The 22820-nt window shown below is 39.5% G+C and overlaps 1 protein-coding gene across 1 annotated transcript in view; it reads left to right on the top strand.

Moving 5' to 3' along the window:
* The window catches only part of LOC149193037 (uncharacterized), a 43728-nt gene extending 40250 nt beyond the window's left edge, over positions 1-3478 (top strand). The window contains exons 5-6 of the mRNA XM_089404770.1: positions 807-1813; positions 1937-3478. Of these exons, the coding sequence (XP_089260896.1) occupies positions 807-1813; positions 1937-3152 (2223 nt within the window). The 3' untranslated portion in view covers positions 3153-3478. The remainder of the gene's footprint in view (positions 1-806; positions 1814-1936) is intronic.
* Positions 3479-22820: the final 19342 nt, after the last annotated feature.

Here is a 22820-nt window from a genome sequence, read left to right as displayed (position 1 = left end):
AACTTTATCAGATGGTATTGAATTCTCGTGCATTCTTTTCTCACGACACAAAATTCCAAAATGCATCTAGTTGAAGTGTTTGTAGGCTATAGTTCAAAATTATTTGGAGTATTTCTGTCTGAAAGTTGATTGATTGTTTCATCTATGTCAAGGAAAAAATCGACTTGTTGCAGTAAAATGGCCATATCTTACTCATCTGAACTAAGAATTGAATGATGTTTGGTGCTTTGGAATGTATTTAGAAAGCTCAATATGGAGGAGAAGATTGCAAGTTAAGAGTTGGTGCAGCCAAGTCAATTTTGATTGAACATTCATCAATTCTACATTATAACCTTGATCCCAAAACTTAAATATTACTGTGCTTATTCTGAAAATTGGGACGGCCATTGTTTTACATTGGTTATACTTTTTAATCCATATTTTCCAGAATGGATTGATGTATTTATAAGCAACATGCTATTTGTCTTTCAAATTATCTACCTCTGGGGGCTTTTTTCTCCTTGTCGCACTTGAACATATTTTGACGGGATTTTATTAAGTTAGCATTGCAGTCATGTATGTTGTGTATATAGCTGACATCAATAACTTTCATGACGTTTCAATTATTCTTTTTTAGTTTTCTATATTTTTAATTCATTTTATTGAATTTCTTTGGTAATGTATATTAAATATTTAAGTAAAATCATTTATTTATTGCTTGCAAGGAAAGCTATATGATGGTTAAGGATGGTTTGATGTTACATATTGAAAGCCAAGAGGAAATGTTTACTATAAACTCATGACATTATGAATGTGCTATTTTCCAGGCTACTTGTGAGCTACCAGGGACTGCTCTTCCCCTTCAGATAAGAAATTTCTTCATGAACCAAGACTGTGATGCATCTCCACTTACATCGAAAAAGAATGTACCTTGCTTTTCTGTGCAACTACCTTCTACCTCAGATTGTAAGTGGTTATTTGACCAATCTGCTAAGAATATAACAAAGGCTTTAATGAGAAGGCACATTCAATTTATTCACAGTATATCTCATGGTGATGCTATATCGCTGAGGAAATCTAAAACTGCTTCGTCTTTTGGAAAGCTGGATGAAAGAGCTGGGAAAAATATAATAAACTGTCCTTCCAAGACATGTATTGAGAGGGAAGATGCCTCACTGGATGAACCAAAGAATATCTGTTCTGAGGATGATGTTGGTGGTTGTCATAAAGGAAGTCAATGTCATTCAATAGGTGCTAAGGATTACCCTGTTCTATCAAACATTGAATCAGAACATTTAAATCTGAAAGATAGACATGATTGGAAGCAACAATGGCCAAGTCATAAGCTGCAAAAACCTTCTCACCGGGGATCTGGAAAAGGAAGAACAGCCATGCAGCTAGCAATTGCGGCCTGTGGTTACCAACTTCTTCACCATCCACAATTTGCTGAACTTTGTTGGGTGACATCAAAGTTGAATGAAGGTCCCTGTGCAACCACAGATGGGCCTTGGAAGCGTTGGCCATTTAATTCTTGTATTCTTGATACAAACAGCTCAACACAAGTTGCATCAGAAGACAGCAGTGCTGAACATAAAGGTATGTCAGCCTCTTCTGTAGTGAGAGGTTTGGTTGCTGTGGGCTTGCTTGCCTTCAAGGGTTTATACAGTACAGGGAAGGAAGTTTCACGTGATATAAGAAAAGTTTTGGAGCTTTTAGTTAAAAAAATCAAAACGAAGATTCAAAATGGAAAAGATAAATACCAATTTTTCCCTTTATTAGCACAAGCAGCTTCTCTGGAGGACATGGTTAACAGTTGGGCATATGCCACACAGAGGTACTTCTGCTTTTCTTTCATCAATTGTTTCTTCTGTATTAACTGAGACGTTGTCTTGTTATTTTGTAGCATGCTTCTCAGGATTGTGTCTCATGATGCTTGGCTGTTTCTGAATGTTTGTAGCTTGGAAACCAATTCCTGCATTCCTGTAGTGGACCCTTCACCATGTGCCGAGGAAAGGTCAGAGTTAAGCTCTCAAGCACTTACTGATATTAACATGGTTGGTCATGGGGAAGTGAATGTTCAAGCAACCTCTGATGCTTTTCCAGTTTCTTATTTAAATAACAAAAAGGTTATTTCTGGCAACACTTTAAGTCCAAATGTTTTCAAGCCTGGTATTTATGGTCCTGCTACATGCATTATTGGGAGAGAGATATCAAGTCCAAGATCTCTGTTAGCAAACAATGCTGTTTTGCAGGGAGGTTGTCAGCCGATCTCCCCCCCAGTTTGTGACCCCAACAAATTTCCGTTGCGCGGAGCCTCTGTAGCTCAGAATAATGTGGACTTAGGTGATGCTATTGAAAAATCTGCTCAGGAAGCAACTGCAGCAAGGTCAACTAGTTTTTGCAGGATGATCAATGGAACAGTATCTAAGGCTGATCCATCTGATGGTTATGAAGTCCAGTCAGATATCAAATGCTCAGAGACATTATCAACCGACCATCATTTTCATGACTCTGAGACAGGCATTCTACAATCCCATGGTGCCTCAGCAGACAAAAATGGTGGTAATGTAGATGCTACAAATAAAATAGAAGATAGTAATTTGCCCAGTTCTCAGGTGCAGTGTGTCTACCGGTGCTGTTCTGAGTGCATACACAGACTCCATTTATTAGTGAAGCAGTTTGTCATGAATTGTTGGAAAGCTGATGGATGCTGTGACAGATTCGAAAGTGTCCATGATCTAGTTGCTTCATGTACAGCACGTTTGCTTGCAGTTGTAGCCCAATTTGGTGTCTCAAAGAGCACAAATGAATCAGGAAGTATGAAAGGGTCTGTGCTTCTTGGTCAAAGCTTTTGTTCTTGTGAGGATACATGTGATTTTCATCCGGCGCAGACTTTTTCTAGAGGGGACGCAAATATCAAGAACGAAGAAATCACTATAAGAGGATGTAAATGCCATGCAAGTCCAAGAAAAAGGAATGCAAGGTGGAGAAATGGGCAGGATACTTCTTGGCTAGAAGCAAATCTTGAATTTGTTATTTTTGATCATGTATGTAACTCCAACATGAAATCTTTGAACCGGACTGAGGACCTTCATATTCATTGTCAAACAGAACATGTTTGTTTTTGTTCGCTTATACAAAAGTTGTCAACCATCAAGCAGCCTCGATGGTAGCTGTCTTTGTAATGGTTTAAATGCTCGCATAAGCTGGAAAAACACTTTCTATGTACATGCAAGAAAGCTTCGCCCCTGAAACATGTAAGTACCGAGCTATGTATCTTTTCATAGAGCCATGTGACAGTGGTTAATGACATTTGCATGCCTTGTGCATTTTTGCCTTATGAAAAAACCGAAGCAACAGGCCTGTAATTCTTTGCTTTCAAAGAGAACACATTGATTCTAATTGTAAGTTCTTCATGTGTCCAGATACTGGACAATATTTTTGGCACATACATATATGGAAATTGATTCTTTTAACATGTCACTTGTGAGTACTTTTACTGGAGTGCTTATCATGCCCTGGCAATGCTATTTTACTGCTGCTGTATCACAGCAAGAATCAACCCCTTTGTCTTCACTATGTTTGTTAGTAGCCTGTAATACAATAGGTGCACGGGATGTGATTTAGCATTTCCATACAGTTATCAACTCTGAGTTTGTCTATTTCAATAGTTTATATACCAAATTCTTGTGTTTGTTTGTCCATGTTGAGACTTAGTTTTTTATTTTGATCAATTTTGTGGTGCTGTTGTCTGTAATATCCCTCTTGGGGAGATTATCCTTAGGGTGCAGTTCTGAGCTAGGGTTTTCAATGAATCATGAAAGAATTGTACTTCATAACAATAATGCAATATTGATCAATCTATGAAACAGTGGCACTCTTTATTGAATACACAAATAGTTTAGGAAAGAACCCAAGCAACAGTAGATTCCACAAGCAACCATTATAAAATAGGGCTGATTCAACACATAATTAACAGACTTACATGGTCAACAATCTCCCAACAGGGATGTCAAGTCAAACAATGGTGTCTAGGCTACAGACTGTAGCTTCCCCCTTGCTGCCAGAAAACCCTATCAGCAGTCCTTAATGCTAACTTGTGCCCTTAATGATCATGTGCATTGTCCTGTTTGTGGCCCCTTGGGTCACCGGCAGACCCAGAAAATAGTCTCTTAACCCTCAGCTACCTCAGGAAGTTAGTCCACTGCCACAGGAAGCTAGAAATGAGACCATTGTTACCACAGACAACTGAGATTCCAGCCCTTGCTTGCGTCAGAAGATGACTCGCTGCCTCAGAATGATTAGTCCAGCCTTGCTGCCTTGGAAACTAAGGTTCCAGCCTTTGCTTTGCCTCAGAAAAATGATTCTTCAATCAGAATTTGGTCCTGTAGCCAGAAAGGTAGAAGGATTGGCTAGGGTGGAATCTTTCTCCACCAAAACCAATCAGAAAAAAAGGGGTTTTGAAACCCTCCAAGAGCCTGAGCCCCAATTCAAAAAGAATAACCAACCATGATGATCATAATGAATCTCCTCCCTCCCTTTTATAGATTCTCTTTGGGGCGTTTCTCTCCTAATTTTAATTTTTTGAGTGACTAGTAGGTTTCCTTACATTTGCCCCAGATTTAATTATTGTATTCTAATGTTACCTAAGTAGCTTTAAATAATGATTTTCCCCTTTTTAAATGAATATAGCCTGGAGGGTTAAATAGGTTACTACCTCCTTCCTTGGGCAATTAATTTGAAGAGGATATTACATACTCTGTTTCATAGTTGCCTGTAGTACCTTTGGTGCAAGGGATGTAATTCTGCACTTCCATACAGTTATCAACCCCTAGTTCCTGTGCTTGTTTGTTCATATTCAAACTTAATTTTTTTCTTGACTCATTTTGTGTGCTGTTTGCTGCCTTTCTGGACACCTATGTTTCAGATTTCTTTGCATTGGTTGTACAGGCTTGCTTCAGGGTCTTCTATAGCTGTATGCAGTTGGTCTAAGCCTTATTCTATTAACTTGATTTTTTGGGTTCCATAAAATATTAATTGTTAAATTTCTGACCCCAGTCCATAGGCAAATTATTTCCTATTGATTTCCTTGCTAAAAATAAATGTTAAATTTAGCTGATTGAATAAATTGCACCAACTGGAATTTTTAACTGTAAAAATATACCGGAAGCAAATGAAACCAATTTTCACACATGCACACAGAAATATTTTTACCTTGCAAATCAGCTTCTCATTAAAATAACTTCAAAGCTTACAAGGTTTCCTTACTGGGAAAATGGCCCTCTCAGAAAAATAATACAAGTTGCAGCAAATTTCAAAGTTTCAATGGGCACCTGTATGGCCTGGATGGGTCTCTGAAATTTCTTGAATCACCCCATGACCCTTGCTGGCTGCCGTATGACCTGTGCGGCCTCCCACGTTCTTCTGTACAGCCACATGTATGACCCACATGCATGTCTGCTGTTTGGCCTGCTTGTGGCTGCTGTACATTCTGCATGCAACTGCTGTATGGGCCAGGCCTGCTTGTGGGCAGATTCTTCCTGCTGTGAATCAGTCCTACTTGTCTTCTCTGGGCCTATACAGTGGATGGAATTTCTTTGTCATCATTGCTGAGATTTCCTTGAATCACTCAATGTGCCTTTCTTCTTCATGTAGCCTTGCCTTTATAATTTTGAGTTTTGATTAAATTAAATAACCATTGACGACTAAGTCTCCATAATCCTAATCTCTCCATCAGATTGACAGGTTGAGATTAAGTCCAGCTTAGTGGTCTAGATTCATATAAATCACTATTGTAAAAACTTTAAATTTCAATAGATATTAAACTCATAATAATAGGCATTTCACTTTAATAATTCCTTTAATTAAAGTGAATTACTAAGGTAAAGACTTTGGAAGAATTCAACATGTTTTGACACTTTGACTTGTGCGAAAGTATTTGTTCGAGCTACAAACATCAAGACTACCTCTTAGCGAGGAACGTACTTTACACAACTTCAAGCCTGTCCCTGCAAAATACAAACTTCCCTTTGACTGAGGGTTTGATCAAAATGTATGCAACCTGCTCATCTTTGGAGAGATATTAAAGCTTTAATTGGTCCCTTCTCTCTGACGAAGTTATACCTGATCTCAATATGTTTGGAACTGTCATGGAACACTGGATTTTCAAAGAGTTTGATACAACTCTGATTATCATGGTAGAACACCGTTAGATCCAGCTTCTAAGCTAATAACCCTGTAAGCAAATGGCTTTAAAACTCGCCATACTTGTTGTCATATACTCTGTATCAGCTGGAATGAGTCCTACTAAAGTCTGTTTCTTGCTGAACCATGATATCATCATTGATCCAAAGCTGAAGCAACATCTTGAGACATTTTTCCTTTTTGTCACACTACCTACCCAATTTGAGTCTGTATATCCTTGCAACTTCATTCCATCTCCTCCAAGATACCTTAAGCCATACTACACTGTATCTGTCGAGTATTTGACCACATGCTTTGTTTCTACTCAATGTGCTTGCCTCGGCTCCACCATAAATTAGCTCAGGTGTTCATAGCAAAACAGATATCTGGTTTGGTGTTGAGCAAATATATCAAGGAGCTTAACAACTGTCTATACCTATGTTGCAGGAAACACCCCCAAGGTGGCGTACCCATACTCGAAACTCTTGGAAATGCCGCTGAAGCGTGACCAAAATGCGGCTGAAATGCCTTGGTGGCGTTCCTGATTTGGAAATGCCACCGAAATGTTGCGGGGGCGTTTTGGCCCAAATATGCCCCGTTTCCACTCAATTTTGTCTTGTCTCTGTGCAATTTTGTTAGGTTCACCAAATTCCCACAGAGGGTCCAATTGCCTTGGCATGTTTGTAACTTGGTTGAACTCTTGAGTTTTAATGTAACATGAAATTTGAAGTTGAACCTAAGGTACAATAAGAATTGCAAGTTACAAACATTAAAAAAAAATTACATACATGACACAACACATTGAATTTTTGACAAACAAACAAAAAGACTTCAACTCAATCCAAAATGACCAAATTTGGTGCTCATGCCTGGAAACCACGGTTTGCCTAAGAAATTTGATCCAAAGATGAAGTTCTCTTGTTTGGGATGCTAAAATCTCCAGGCTTCCTCCTCTTCTGCCCTAGTAGATGCCTTCCAGGCTTCCTCTCCTCCTCATTCTCAAATCACGCCGCTCTCTATTCAAAATGACAAAAAAGATTCATTTTTTCCCTTATAAAATGCGCTGTCCGGGAGCCCGACAATTTTTACCGATCGAATCGCGATTATTTCGAAAAAATCACGATTTTTTCAGCGAACTTTTTGAAAAAAAAGTTCGTAATAATCGGGCGATTTTATCGGCGAAATGAAAAAATCGCGATTTTCGCAACATTGATTTTCACAGTTAGCTCAATATCTTTTCCAGATTAGCATTCAGATCAGCATTAAAGTAAACTGCAGATAGACCATAAACATAAATCGCAGAAGACAAGCCAAGACAAAAGGACACAAGATGTGGTGCTAGCCAGGGACAAACCCCAATGTGGGGAACCTTTGATCAATTCTTCTTTTATGTTCTTCAATAGTTCAACAGAGAGAGATAGTACTAAACACTTTGATTTATCTAGATAAGAGCATAGATCATATTTAAGAAGATGATATATGAGATCAGTTAAAGACATGCTGCTTCAATTGATTCTCCAAGGTGAATCCTTCACCTATCATCGTGCTGCATCTCGTCATCATGCTGCACCTCACCATGCTGCACCACAATGCTAGACCTCATGATTGCTGCACCGCTCTCCCATGTGCCATGGTTGAACCATTTTATCCATGCTTGCTGTCCCATTGTTTGCATGTTGTACCTTGAATGCTTGTTGTATCTTGCTTGCTGTCCCTTGCATGCTTGCCGTACCTTGCATGCTTGCTGTCCCACATGCTGCACCTTATTGCAACACTCATCATCACCATGCTGCAACCTTATTACAATGCTGTCACACCTTATTATATCATGCTGCTGCACTTAAATCAGTTCATTGTTAGGGGATTCTTTGATTGCCACATTGCTGGACTGGTAAGGGTATTCTAACAGCTGTTTGGACAACCTTCACAACATTTGTCCCAAGGCTATGATCACCCTTCTCCAGCATTCCTAAACCACACATTGGCTTGTTATACCCCAACAGTCACAACTAGCCCTTACTCCCTCCTTGTTAGCCTTAATGTAGACCTGTAGGTGTATAAGGGACTGTGGCTTGCTACAACAAGCCTATCCCTTGCTGCGGTAGCCCTTTCCAAGGGTTCTATCCCCACGAAACAGTTCCTCATGCCTTTGGCCCTCAAGAGCAGTCTGCGGCATCCAAGACAGCCTCTAGGCCTCCACCAAAATGACCCAAAAAAGGCTACTGCTCCAGTAATTAAATCAGCTTCCATTGAGGAACTCGAGCCTCCTCCACACTATCTAAGATCCTTCCTCTTTTGCTGCGGTTAGAGCTTTCATTTTTCCATAGATTGCGTTAAGGTTCTAGGGCAGCGTTAGCTCTTATCCATAGGGCAGCGTTAGCTCTTCTCCATAGGGCAGTGTTAGGGCTTCTCCATAGGGCAGCGTTTAGATCTCTCCTCCATAACTGCATTGAGAGCTAGCTCATCCTCCTTTGGACTGCGTTAGGGCATCCTCTTTAAGATTGCATTAGGGCTACTTCCTCCTAGATTTCTCTCACGCTAAAACCCAAGACAAGTGGAGATAAATCAAGAGAGAAGTTGTGGGTAAAATGACTCTCAAGTCATCTCCTTTTATACTAAAATGTTGGTCACATGAGGGGTTTATTTGATTGCTGGCTGACCTTGACGAATTATCTTATGACACAAATAAATTCATAACTCCATGAATACTTATCGGAATCGGATGATCTTTAGATTAATCCTACACTTCTCGATGAGAGGGATCCAAGCAAAATATCAGCTACCATAAATAAGATGACCCACATGGAGTTTGGTCCTAGTTGCCAATTTTAACAATTGTACTTCTAAAATGTCATTTATGTGTCTCTTTCTTTTCTTTTCTTGCAAGATGCATTATTAACTTATTTGTAAAATAAATATGTACACACACACACATATGATGTTTCGCTTGATGTTTCCATTTTTGGGGGGTCATGTTTCTAGCTATCCCTGTTTCGGAAACTTACATACGTTTCAGTGTTTCGTGCAACTTAGGTCTATACATAAATCACAAATACACTGAGCTTTCTAACCTAAATCACAAATACATTGAGCTTTCTAACCTAAATCACAAATACACTTGAGCTTTCTAACTTAACATGCACATTTGAAAATAAATTAGAAGACAAACACATCAGCCATGGAACGCAAGATAACCTAGGAAACTCCATCTCGGGGGAAAACTTGCAACCGTGTGTGTTTTTATTATTTTCTTCAACAAACGATTTTCTTTTGAGAATTACAACAAGGGGGAAACTTCCCTTTTATCACAATAAACCACTAGATCACCCTGCAACTAAATTGATCTCCCTTTCTGCGCACTGGATCTGCGAAACTCTTGCACAAAACAACAATTTGACCCACATGTGTGAGCGCATTTCCTCTCTCCTGCGCACATGTGCAAATGGAATATTGCGCTGGGCTATAAGAGCTCGACCCTCACTCGATTTCCTCTGCTTGGATGCTAAGTCTTGCGATTTGCTGAAACCCTCGACTCTTCCTTCATTGATTTCTCACACCTACTTGCGCTCAACTGATTTGCCACTGACTTTTTTATTTATTCATTTATTTATTTTAATGCTATGGCGGTTCACGGACATTGGGTGGCCTCTACATCCACGGAAAAATCTGGGTAGATCAACCCCGGAGGGTATAAAATCCCGCCGACCAAACTAGCAGGGCCTAACCCCAAGGGCATCGAGGAGAATTGACCCTGAGACCTCCCAATCGGCGAGGTACTTAGCAACGAGAACTCGACCAATTGAGCTAACCCTTGGGTCTAACTTGCCACTGACTTGTTCGATCTCCTCTTACAATTTCGCTCTCAACCCTAATCTCCCTCTCAACGGTTGAGATTAAATCGTGATCAATGGTTGAGATTAAATCATAAGTTCACTTAGGAATTTTTCATTTTTCCTAAGTCTAACTTTAGAAAATAGTTAAATAAATTAATATTATGCTAAAGTGGCAGCCTTTTGGGTTCTTTTGCTAATCTTAGCACTCAAACAAGCATACTGCTTACTTCTCTACTCCAATCAACTTAGTCCATCTCGAATCTCCTTAGTATCTCCACTGCATACTTCCCTTGACCAAGGAAGATTTCTTTCTGCCTTTGCCAGAATTCGAATCCCAAGGAGTAATGCATTAAGCCAATGTCCTTCCTCTTGAACTCTATAGACAAATTAATTTTGCACCTTGTTATGAGCTTCATTGTACTAGTGAGAAAGAAGCCATCCACGAACAACACCAAGATATACTCTGCCTCTATTGAATCGAGTGCTACTGAAATCTATGTCTTGCTAAACTTGAGTTTTGTAGCTTGGAAGGTACTTCTAGTCTTGTGTCTTGACTAGAAGGACCTTGATTTGCCTCTTTAGGAGCTTGCATGTGACATGCAAAGTGTGCAAGTGAGTTGCACACATGCGAATGTGTTACATGTGACATGCATGAGATGTGCATGTAAAGCAAGCTAAATTTATGACTTGTACTTGAGTTAAAGTAGAGAAAGCTAAAGATAGGATAGTTAACTAAAGTAAAGTCACTTATCTTTAGTTAACTTGACAAGCTAATTTTGGTCGTCAATCTTAGCTTAGGAAAGTTATAAATTGAGCCTAAGTGTTGAGGCCTAAGACACAACAACAACACAAGATTGAGAGAGGCTTCTCAGTGAGCGTGTGCTGGGTCTGAGAGAGTGCAGTGAGGCTGGTGATCAATTTTGTATTTTCTCAATTGGGCCATTATCTTAGGATGGGAGCCCAAGTAAATTCCGTGATTAATTCATTAATGAAGAATTGTTCATTGGGCAAAGACCTATTTATGTGTATGTGTTTCAGAGCGAGTAATTTTTCCTCCGCTAAATATTTTTGGTTAGGAATTTAGCCATGTATTCGTTCAATCAATAATTGTTGTGAACCAAATACTAGGTGCTAGGTTCAGGAAATTCTAAAAAAACTATGATATCATTGCTTTTCCAAGGTTGAAGAAACACTTTGAGGTGCTTTTCGTGTTTGTCACACTACCTACAATTTGACTCTGTATATGCTTGCAACTTCCTTCAATCTCCTCCAAGGTACCTCAGACCATACTCCACTATACCTTTGAAGTACCCAAGGACATGCTTCATTGCTACCCAATGCACCTGCCTCGACTCCACCATGAACTGGTTTGGATGTTCACTACAAAACATATTTTTGGTTTGGTGTTGACCAAATACATTAAGTAGCCTATCAATTGTATGTACGATGTGGGATGCACCAATCTTGATTTTGAAATTACAATCTTTCTCAAATTGGTGATCATAGGTCTAGGCAAAGGCTGGCAATCTCCATCTTGAATCTCCTCAGGATCTTTATTGCATACTTCCCTTGACCAAGGAAGATTTCTCTCGACCTCTGCTATGCCTATAATCCCAAAAAGTAATGTATCAAGCCAGTGTCCTTCATCTTGAACTCTATAGCGAAATTAAATTTGCACCTTGCAATGAGCTTCTCAGTACTAGTAAGAAATAATTCATCGACGTACAACACCAAGGTAAGTGGATCAGTGCCAACAAGTATGAAGTACAAGCTAGGATCTGCTTCAATCTTGGTGAAGCCCATCCTTTGCAAGTAACCATCAATCCTGGAATACCATGCCCTTAGTGATTGCTTGAGTCAGTACAAGGCTTCCTTAACCCTGCACACATGAGACTCCCCCCATGTACTTCAAAGTGTTGAGTTTGTTCTATGTACACCTTCTTGATGATCTTGTTGAGAAACATTGTCTTCACATCCATCTGATGTATCCTCTGCCCCATGACTGAGTAAATGGATATGACAGAGTGAATGGAAGTATATCTGGTGACTGCAACAAATCTATCCTCATAGTGCGCTCCCTCTTTCTTGGAGAACCCTCTTGCCACAAACCTTGCCTTGAACTTTTTGATGCTACCATCCACAACGTGTTTGATTTTGAAGAGCCACTTGGAAATCACCTATGACTCCCCCTTTGGTCTTAACACTTTTTTGCAAACATTATTCTTCATGATGGAGTTGTATTTACTATTTCCTCCACCATGGCATCCCTCCAAACCTGCTACTTCCTCAGAATTGGAAGGCTCATAATCAATGATGCTACTGATCAACTCCATATAGTTAGAAAACTTCTTCGGAGGCCTGCTCTCTCTGAATGTGTTCCTTGGAGCCTCAACATGCTCTTGAGCATCCTTCAATGTTTGTGTGGACCATCTAAGTCTCCTAACAGAACTGGAAGGAGCCATTGACTCCTCTCCACCTGAAGATTGACTCCCTCAATTGGAAGCCTTTAAATGTTGTTCAACATTCGGAGCCTCTTGCTTCTCATCCTTTGTCGCTAGTAGGGGCTCATGCAACTTCCTAGAATTTCACAGCTCAACTCACAATTGTCTTCCTTTGCACTGGAATGAAGATCCTCTATGCTTTTGAAGTCTTGTTGTACCCCACAAGTATGCTCTTTTTGGCCGAGGTCCCAACTTTGTCCTCTTCTCCATTGGCACATGGATGTATATTGGACAACCAAAGATGCATAAATGTGCTATATCCGGCTTCACTCCAGTGAATGCTTCCTCTGGAGTGTTGTCTTCCAAGATCCCGTGAGGACTCCTATTTTGAATATACACAACCTTACTACATGCCTCTGTCCAAAGAAACGGAGGCAGATCCTGGTCATGAATCATAGCCTTGGCAGCGCCGATGATGGATCTGTTCTTTCACTCCACAACCCCATTTTGTTGTGGGTTGTATATAACTGTCAACGCCCTTTTGATCCTTGCCTCCTTGCAGAAATCCTTGAAGTCATTGGAAGTGTACTCACCCCCACTGTTGGACCTCAAGAACTTGATCCTTGTTTCTATTTTTTTTAACAAGAGCCCTAAACTCTTGAATCTGATTGAAGACTTCATCCTTGGTCATCATAAAGTAGATCCAGGTTTTCATAGAGAAGTCATTAATGAATGTCGCATAGGACAAGGCTCACTGTATATATGTTATTGACATTGATCCGCAAACATTTGAATGAATAATATCCAAGTTCCGTTTGAACTGTGCTTGCTACTTGGGAAATCATCCTTGGCATTCTTTCCAAGTGCACACGTTCTTCACACTTCTTGTTGCTTGATGTTGAAATCTGGAAGACCAATGACAGTCTACCTCCAAATCGAGAATGCCTTGTACTGCAGGTGTCCCATCCTCTTGTGACGCAACTCAGACAAGTTGTTGTTATGCACAAAGGCTTGAACTAGCTTACCGTGTAACTTGTATAGTTTGCCCTCTCTTACCCCAGTGACCTTTGGTGTGTTAGGGCTAGATCCTCTTGGACAAATGAGTACTTTACCTTTTTGAAACATAACAACAAAACCCCTCCCATCCATAAGTGAGACTGAGAGCAGATTTTACGTAACTCCTGGTACATTTGGCATCTCCTTGGCTTCCAACAGATCACCTGACCTCCCTCACTGCGTACCTAGCATCATTGCCAACCTCCACATGATTGAGCGCTTCTCCATCAGATTGCTAAATAGCTGTAACGTGATGAGATACACAACTGTCAAAGTACCATGCACTCCTAGTGATTTTGCTAGTAGAAAGGCAGGAGATTAGTGAGAAGTCTTTCTCAAACTTCATAGCAAACTCATCCAATTGAGTTTCTGCTGATGTTGCTACCTGATGTGATTTTCTCTTACCCTTCTTCTTTGGACACTGAGATGTATAATGTCCATTCTTGTGGCATATGAAGCACTTGATGCTTCTCAAGTCATGCCTCAGCTGTGAGGTTGATTCTTCACTTTTATCTTTTGTGATAGAACACTTTCTTTTGCTATTTTTTGCCTGCCTGACAAGGGCCAGGTTCTCATCTCCCCCTTGCTTGCTGGCTTTGGACTCCTTTGGGCTCTTCTTGGATGCAACCATCCCGAAGCCTCTCAGCAGTGCTATGTTTCTCCCGAGCATGGATACTCTTGACAAATGGTTCCCAAGGCTTAATGAAACCATTCGGTGCTGTATTAACTAGCTTTGCATCCGTCACTTTCTCCTCTTTTGTTGTAAGCTGATGACGTATTTGAGTGATCCTCATGAGGTGGCTGGTAACACCGTCAGATCTAGACATATGCTTGGATCTAAGATTATTTCTTAATATCATCTTCCTGTTCATGTTGTTTCCATGAAAAAGACCTGCTAGAGCGGTGAACATTTCTCTGGCTGACAGTTTCTCTGACAAATGAGGAATCAAATGATCTTTCACTGCAACCAAGATCACCTTCTGGGCTCTGATCTCCTTCTCATGAGTAGCTAATTGCTACAGGTCTGTCGGTGAAGGAACTACCTGGTTAACTATTTACCATAGGTCATTTTCTTTTAAAAGTAGAGTTACCCTTGTTTTCCAGGAAAGAAGTTGGATACTACATCCGAACTGTCTTCGAACCTAACACTGGAAGCTGCCATTTTTCATATCTGAACAAATTGCCTTGGATTTGTGCTTAGTCCTTCAAGCACCGACAATATTTACTGCTGGTAGGCAATTTACACCCTAGCGATTTCGTTGCTAAAAATAAATATTAAATTTGGTTCATTGAATAAAAGTTACCAACTGGAATTTTAATTTGGAAAAACATAACGGAAGTAAATGAAACTAATTTTTACACATGTACATAGAAATTTTTTTTCCCTTCAAATCATTATCTCATTAAAATAGCTTGAAAGCTTACAAAGGCTCCCTTATTGGGAAAATGGCCCTCTCAGAAAAACAATACAAGAGACAACATATTTCAGAATTTTACTTGGCACCTGTATGGCTTGTACAGCCCGCCGAAATTTCCTGAATCACCCCACCCTGGCAGGCTGCTGTACAACCTGGGTAGCCTTCCTCGACCTGCTATACAGTGCTTGTATGACTTGCTGTACGGCTCACATGTGACTCTTGTACTGCCTGCAAATCTACTGTGCTCTATGGCCTGCTTGTCGGCTGATCATTCCTAATGTAAATCAATCCTGTTTTTCTTCTCTGGACCTTGATGAAATCCCTTTATCACCCTTGCTGAGATTTACTTGAGTCATTATTCTTTATGTCTCAATCACTCAATGTGTCTTTCTTCTTCACCTAGCCCACCCTTTATAATTTTTAATTATGGACTGAATCAAATAACCATTGATGACTAAGTCTCCATAACCCTAATCTCACAATGAGATTGACGGTTGAGATTAAGTCCAGATCAACATTCTAGATTTATCTAATTCACTAATGTAAAAACTTTACTTTTCATTAAACATTAAACTCATTTTAATAAAGTACATTTCAATTTAATGATTTCTTTAATTAAAGTGAGTTACTAAGGTAAAGACTTTGGATGAGTTCCACACGTCCTGACCTGTGTGGAAGTACCTGTCCAAGCTACAAAGTTAAAACATCAACATTAATTTTCTTAGCATTTGTTGTATAAGCTTGTTTCAGGGTCCTCTGTTTTGTTGCTGTTCCAAGTCATAGTCTTCTGACTTGTATTTTTTGAGATCCAAAACAATCAACTTACTTGAGTGCAACGTGATAGGATCCTATTTCCCTGTACCCAGATCAATCTGAGATCTGTAATTCAATCTAATGGGCTGCCTGTTGCTGTTCTAAATCTTACTTTTCAAGTTTGCATTTTATAGGGATCCAGAAAAAAGGAATTTACTTGAGAGCAATGCAATGGCATCCTATATGCAAAATCTTATCTTTCCCATACCCAAATCAGTCTGAGATCTGCAATATTATCTCATGGGCTTGTTGGTCAAACAGGGTATGTTAACGAGTGATTATCTGTCCTGGAAGAGCCATGTCCAGATTGGAAGAACCTTGAAATCCTTAGCTTTAATTTTCTGCAGAATATGTCTAACCACTCTACTAACAGAGAGGGAAGCTAGTGATTGACTTTTTCCTAAATCTGACTTTATGTCAATAACAAGCATCTAAGTCAACTTTGCCATCTTTGATTACATCTGTGGATGTCTTTAGTTCTGAAAATAGCATAAAGGACCATTTATTTGCAACTTATTGCTTGCAGTCACATCGATCATCAATTCTTGACGTTGGACTGAAATTAAGCGCCTACTCGTCTGCTATGTCAACTGCCAACCTTGAATCTTGATCCATTGTTCCTTCCATTTGGCAGGTCTAAAATAATTCATATTAGCTAATGGATATTCTTCAGTAGACTATTTAACCAGATAATTTACCAGTTGAGGGTTGGAACTTGAGATAAATCACATCTTGCCAGACAATGTCACAGGGTTTGCCAAATTTGAACCTTCAGGTTCAAATTTGGTGAACTTCAAATTTTTTTTAAGGTTCACCTCTACTACTGCCTCATGATGTTTCTTTGTGAGGATTATAGTAGCAAGGTCAGTATGCCTTGAGTTCGTTGTATACCTGTTACTCTGATCATGATTCTTATTCATGTTTATTGATGATAATTTCTTATTATTTTATGCCATATTCAATTTCTAATGATTTTACGCTACATGTGCATATTGAAAAATTTATATAGCCAAATTTAATGATGAACCTCAGAGTCCAAACCTTATTATAATCGGAACTAATTGTTGCCGAACCTGAATTTAAACCTGAACTGTCTTTGGTGCACTATTTACCATGAGATTAGAGGGACATATACTTATTCAGATTGGCAGCTCAAGGACAAATTCCTTCCTTTGGAAAACCTTCCTCATCGGGTGAAGACCCTCTTTGCCCTTGGAAGAATTTAAATTGGTCAAGGAAAATTATATTTTTAATGTGAAAACCTGTGCACAAAAGTTCAGGCCAGCCTAGAAGTCAAATTGAGTCTCCTCCAACACATATAAATAGACCTAATGTCATATCACTTTGGAGCATCACATCTCAAGCATCTTCTTCTCTCTTCTTTGGATTGGTTTATGCAGGTCTGAGCTCACACGTTTGAAGGGAAAGAGGCAAATTTTGAAATTCTTCATTGACTTTCTGTTTGGGTGACTGTTGACCAATTTTGACTTGCATAATTTCATCTCTGGAGGCTGAATTTTTTTGTGGAGGAGCTGAGATTTTTTGGGCACTTTTGGCTGCTGCTGATTGTTGACTTTGACCTCTGAAATATGAAGTTGGCCTCAGTTTTCTCTCTCTTTTGACCGAGTTGTTTGAAACTGTTTTGACTAGTGAGGAAGGCTGAGTATTTTGACTGCTGACTGAGCTCCTTTGAGGCAATTTGACTGTTGACTTTTGGATTGGTTAGGGCATCTTTGACTGCTATTGACTGTGGCAAAATTGCAGACTTTGACTTGTTGACCAGATTTGATTTTGAGGCTCATATATTGGATATTGGTTGGTTGATCTCTTGGATAGTCAAAGAATTGACTTTGACTCTTTTGTTGATGAATTGAATCATTGTATCTCTCTGCTGAACATTTGATGACAATCTAATAGAAGAAGAATTTGAAAGGGTTTTCCCCCTTGTGGGGTTTTTCCTTGGTTTTTGACCAAATCTTGTGTCTCTTGTTATTGCTCTTGATTGTCTTCTATTGTACATTGCATTTACTGTTCTATCTACAATTGCTATTTATCATTGGAAGATTAAATTTGATTGCTAATTGAAGAAAAGATTGGGCTAAGTGATTGTAACAGCATAAAACAATGGAAGATTAACATGGTTTTAGAGCTGAGGTGAAGACAAGCCCAAAGGAGACAAGAAACAAGAGAAATCATCTTTGGAAGAAGCTAAAGGAGCCTATTTGACTTGGTCAAGATGTCTACCTCTTACTTCAAGGACACAGAGACGCTGGGTGACTCATCAAATTTTACTGCTTAGAAGATTAGGTTGGAAGTCATACTAGATGACAATGATGTTTTGGAATATGTGAAAAGAAAGGTACTTGAGCCTCCAGAAAATGCTCTTGCTGCTACCAACTCCAAATATAAGAAAGGTGAGCTCAAAGCCAAGGCAATTCTTAGAGTCTCTGAACGATCATTTGCTCACTTATGTTGGGAAATTGAAGAAGACTAGGGATATCTTTGATAAGTTGGTTGGGATGTAAGAGGTCAACAATTTGAATCACATCCTTTCCTTGAAGAATCAATTCAAGGATATGAAATTGAACAAAGGGGAATTTGTTGAATCCTATGTCATGAAAATATCCCAATTAAGGGATCAATTGCAAATTGCTGGTGAGCCCATTTTTGATAGAGAGTTGGTGTTGGCCACTTTTCAAGGTCTTCCTCGTATTTGGGAAACCTTCATTACTACTAGAAGCAACAATAACAAATTTCTGACATTTGACGAGTTTGTTGGCAAATGTACTCAAGAAGAATTTAGGATGATCTCTAGAGGGAGGATTCAAAAGCATGGAGAGCCCTACACATTTGTTGCTTGAAACAAGAAAAGGAAAGGAAGAGGAGGACCATCTAATTCAAGAAAGCTTGCTCCAACATCTAGGGACTCTAATAGAAGATCAAGAAGGGATAAGGATATGTCAAAGATTGAATGCTATAATTGTCACAGGTATGGTCACTATGCTCAAGATTGTCTAGAAAAGAGGAATGCTCCAAGGTCCAACTACAACAACAATCGTGGCTTCAACAACAACAGGTTCAATGATAGAAGAAGAGGAGATGATAGAAGAAGAAGAGATGCTCCTGATGATCATGAAGAAGGCCATCATCCTCAAAAGAGATCAAGGAACTTTAGGTATGAAAATAATGTTGCTGCCACTCAATCTGAATATATACTTATTTTTGCTCTAGGTACAAGGAAGTCCTCTCAAACCTGGTTGAAAGGGAGACCGATCTAAAAATCATCCTTGGGGACAACTCTACTCATCCTATAAGGGGCTTTGGTTCTGTCAAATTTCATTTGAACTCTGTGGAATCTGTTCTTCTTCATGATGTTATGTATGTTCTGGGACTAAAGAAGAATCTAGTATCTATATCTGCCTTGGAAGACAAAGGGATGGGAGTTGCTTTCATAAGAGTAAAGGTCCTTACTTGGCCCATGGAATCTCACATGAGGGATGCTTTCACCTTAGGATCTAGAATTGAAGGATTCTATAGAGTCAATGGAAGACCATTGCAAGCTATGGTCCATGATATCAATCATCAAAGTGAGCTATGGCATCGAAGGTTGGCACATCTACATTATGAAGCCCTGCCTAAAGTAAGAAAGTTGGTTTTTGGGATGCTTGATGTTCAAGCTAGTCATGATGGAGTATGTTTGGGATGTGCCAGTGGAAAGAAGACAAGGGAGCCATTCCCCTTCAGCGAAAGCAAAAGTAGGACTAATGATATTCTGCAACTCTTCCACTTTGACCTATGTGGACCCATGCTTGTGCACTCCTCATCCAGCCCTGGGTAACAAGACTCCCGATGAAGTGTTTACAAGTGTGAAGCTAGATGTTGGACATCTAAGGATATTTGGCTGCCCCATGGACAAGAGGAACAAGCTAGAAGCCACTAGAAAGAAAGATATGTTTGTTGGATATTGTGAAAATTCTAAAGCCTTTAGAATATATATATATATTTGGTCAAAGGAAAAATGAGTTGAGTAGGGATGTGACTTTCGATGAAGATGATGCCTTGGAAAAGCAAGGGACCTTCCCCCTCCATTTTGTTGAGAAGAAGAATGATGACATTGACCTGCTAGAAGGTCCTTTTGTGCCGGAATCTTAGAAGGATATTGTTGATGAGCCCATGGAGCCTATGGACCCCTTAGATCCTCTTGCCAGGAAGAGGCCACTTTGGCTTTCTGATACTTTACAAGATGCTGAAAGACATGTAGCTGCCAAAGGAACTTTTAGAGAAAGCAAGGAGCCATGCTGGTACTAGGGATATGTTGTTGCTACAAGCTCCATCATACTGGCTGAACCTCCCACTTTTGAAGAAGTAGATAAAGAGCAAGTTTGGAAGGATGCTATGGTTGAAGAGTATAAATCCATTATGAAGAATGGTGTGTGGAACGTTGTTCCGAGAGTCAAACGGAAGTCTGTTGTGACATTAAAATGGCTATACAAGATCAAGCATGGAGCTAATGGAAGTATTGAGAAATATAAGGCAAGGTTCATGGCTAGAGGTTTCTCCCAGAAAGAGGGAGAAGATTATGATGACATATTTGCACTTGTTGCCTGCTACACCACCATTAGATCGATTGTTGCCCTTGCTGCTAGTCAAGGATGGACACTTCACCAGATGGATGTGAAGACATCATTTTTTCATGGCATACGAAGAGAAGGGGTAGATGTTGAGTAACCACAGGGCTTCAAAGTTCAAGACATGAACACTCATGTTTGCAAGTTGAAGAAAGCACTATATGGTTTGAAGCAATTCTAGAGCCCAGTATGCCCACATTGATAGGTACCTGGTGAAGCTTGGATTCACAAGAAGCAATGCTGACCTGAACCTCTACTTCAAAGTGGTCCAAGGTATGCCTTTGATTTTGGTTTTATATGTTGATGATTTATTCTTGACAGGTAGTGAGCCTCTGATGCTTGAGTGTAAGAGGGAGCTGGCCTTTGAGTTTGAAATGAAGGATCTTGGTTTGATGCATTACTTCCTGGGATTAATGTTAATTTTCTTTTAAGGCTATATTGTTCTTTGCTTTGATAATTGTATTACATCATTTACACATTGAATTCACCCCACAACATTATTACATCATTTGCAATTATGTAGAAAGAACAACATCATCAGTAATGCAACGGAACAATGAAAGGAACAACAAAAGAAAAGCAAGCACACATTGCGACACCAAGATTGGTTAAAGACCAGGGCAAAACCCCACTAGGAGGAAACCCATCAAATCTTCTTCTTTTATTAGATTTCATCAATTGTTCAGCGGAGATACAAATTACATCATCGTGAGAGATCATATACATATCATCCTATCCAGGGCCTATACAAGACTTGTTCACAACTTCATTTGCAAACAAGCTACATCGATAATACATTTGTTGTTATTAATAACCTCATCATACTATTAGTATAAACGCTGCCACTGAACATATACCAATGTTGCTCTGCCAGGTCACACTGTTAGGATTACCAAGGATTTTTGCACATAGCTCAAGAAAATATAATATGGTGCCCCTAGTGTTCTATGCTCCAACAATGACATAACACTTTACACATATTGCTCAATACTCATATTATACTGAATACAATACCATACCAATATAAAACATTCTGAGATCATACCATACATAAGTGCAAAGACCATATTAGTGCGATATCAACCGGATTATAGAAGAACAATCGCCGCAGAGGAATCAAACACATTAGTGCGATGTCAAGACCATAGGATCATAATCATAACGTTGAGGGTGCTATTTAATTAACTCAAAAAAACTGTGCGTCAATACCATTCTTACAGTGTATAGAAACTGTGCATATTTATGCCATATCTAACTGTGACAGAGAAGCTATGAATATAACCGCATAGATGCTAAGACGTAACGCCGAAGAATCCAATATATTATGATGTAACGCTGAGAAAGACAATATAATCCAGTGGTGAGATCAAACATATAATGTAGTATCGAGACTAACCATCCGTATACTGATGTGAGTTGAGACATACATACATGGATGCCATATATCCATTACAGTGAGACCATACTAGCAATATGACATAGAATACTGAGATAGTATAGATGTAGTGGACAAAGAAATAAGGTAGAGTATTGTGGTCAACATAGAATCAATGCCTATGCCAAATGCTACATAGGATCATTGAGATGCCATGAACAAGTTGAATATAGTAATGCTCATAAAACGATGCCCATTCTATGACATATATGAAAACCCTAAAGCGAGCCACAACACATTACTATAGGCCATAGAACATACCATACATGCGAGAGCCAGAGAACGACATTATATGCATCGTTGGAAGCGAGAGTGTAGTCTTGAGCGAGAGTACTGCAATGCCATCGTCTCGAATCATTAAGTGTGAGCTTCGGGTGAACACCAAAAAACGATTAGTGTGGCAAAAGCCCGAAGAGATTTTCCTTTCTTAAGGAAAATATGTTATGAAAGTATTGGAAAAATTTGGAATGCTAGAATGCAAGTCCCTGGCTACTCCAATGGAGATGAATTTCAAGAAGTTATGTGGACATGCTGTAGGACCTGATTTGGCGAATCCTTTTGAATATCGGCAATTGATTGGGGCTTTGATGTTCCTTGTGAACACCTGTATGGACTTATGTTTTGTTGTTAAAACTTTGAGCCAATTCATGACAAAGCCTCTTCTTGCACACTGGGTTGCTGCCAAGCACGTACTGAGATATTTGCATCAAACAATTAATCTAGGTCTGAGATATACTACCAAAGATGTGAGGCTACATGGATACACTGATGCTGACTTCACCGGAAATGTTATCGACAGGAAGAGCACATCAGAGTGCTGCTTTAGATTGGGGTCTTCCATGATATCTTGGATGAATAGGAAGTAGAAGTCCATGGCTTTGAGTACAAATGAGGCAAAGTATATCGCTGCTAGCATGGCTAGATGCAAGCCAGTTTGGTTGAGGAAGCTCTTTGGAGAGCTATTTGAGCAGGTCCTAGATATGACAGTGATATATTGTGACAACAAGAGTGGGATCTGATTGGCAGAGAATCGC

This window comes from Pinus tabuliformis, chromosome 2_2, assembly GCF_031772625.1.
Source record: "Pinus tabuliformis cultivar Carrire ecotype Pingquan chromosome 2_2, CPIR1, whole genome shotgun sequence".
Lineage (NCBI taxonomy): Eukaryota > Viridiplantae > Streptophyta > Pinopsida > Pinales > Pinaceae > Pinus > Pinus tabuliformis.
The sequence above is the reverse complement of the archived record's forward strand: the minus strand, read 5'-3'. Positions and strand labels throughout refer to the sequence as shown.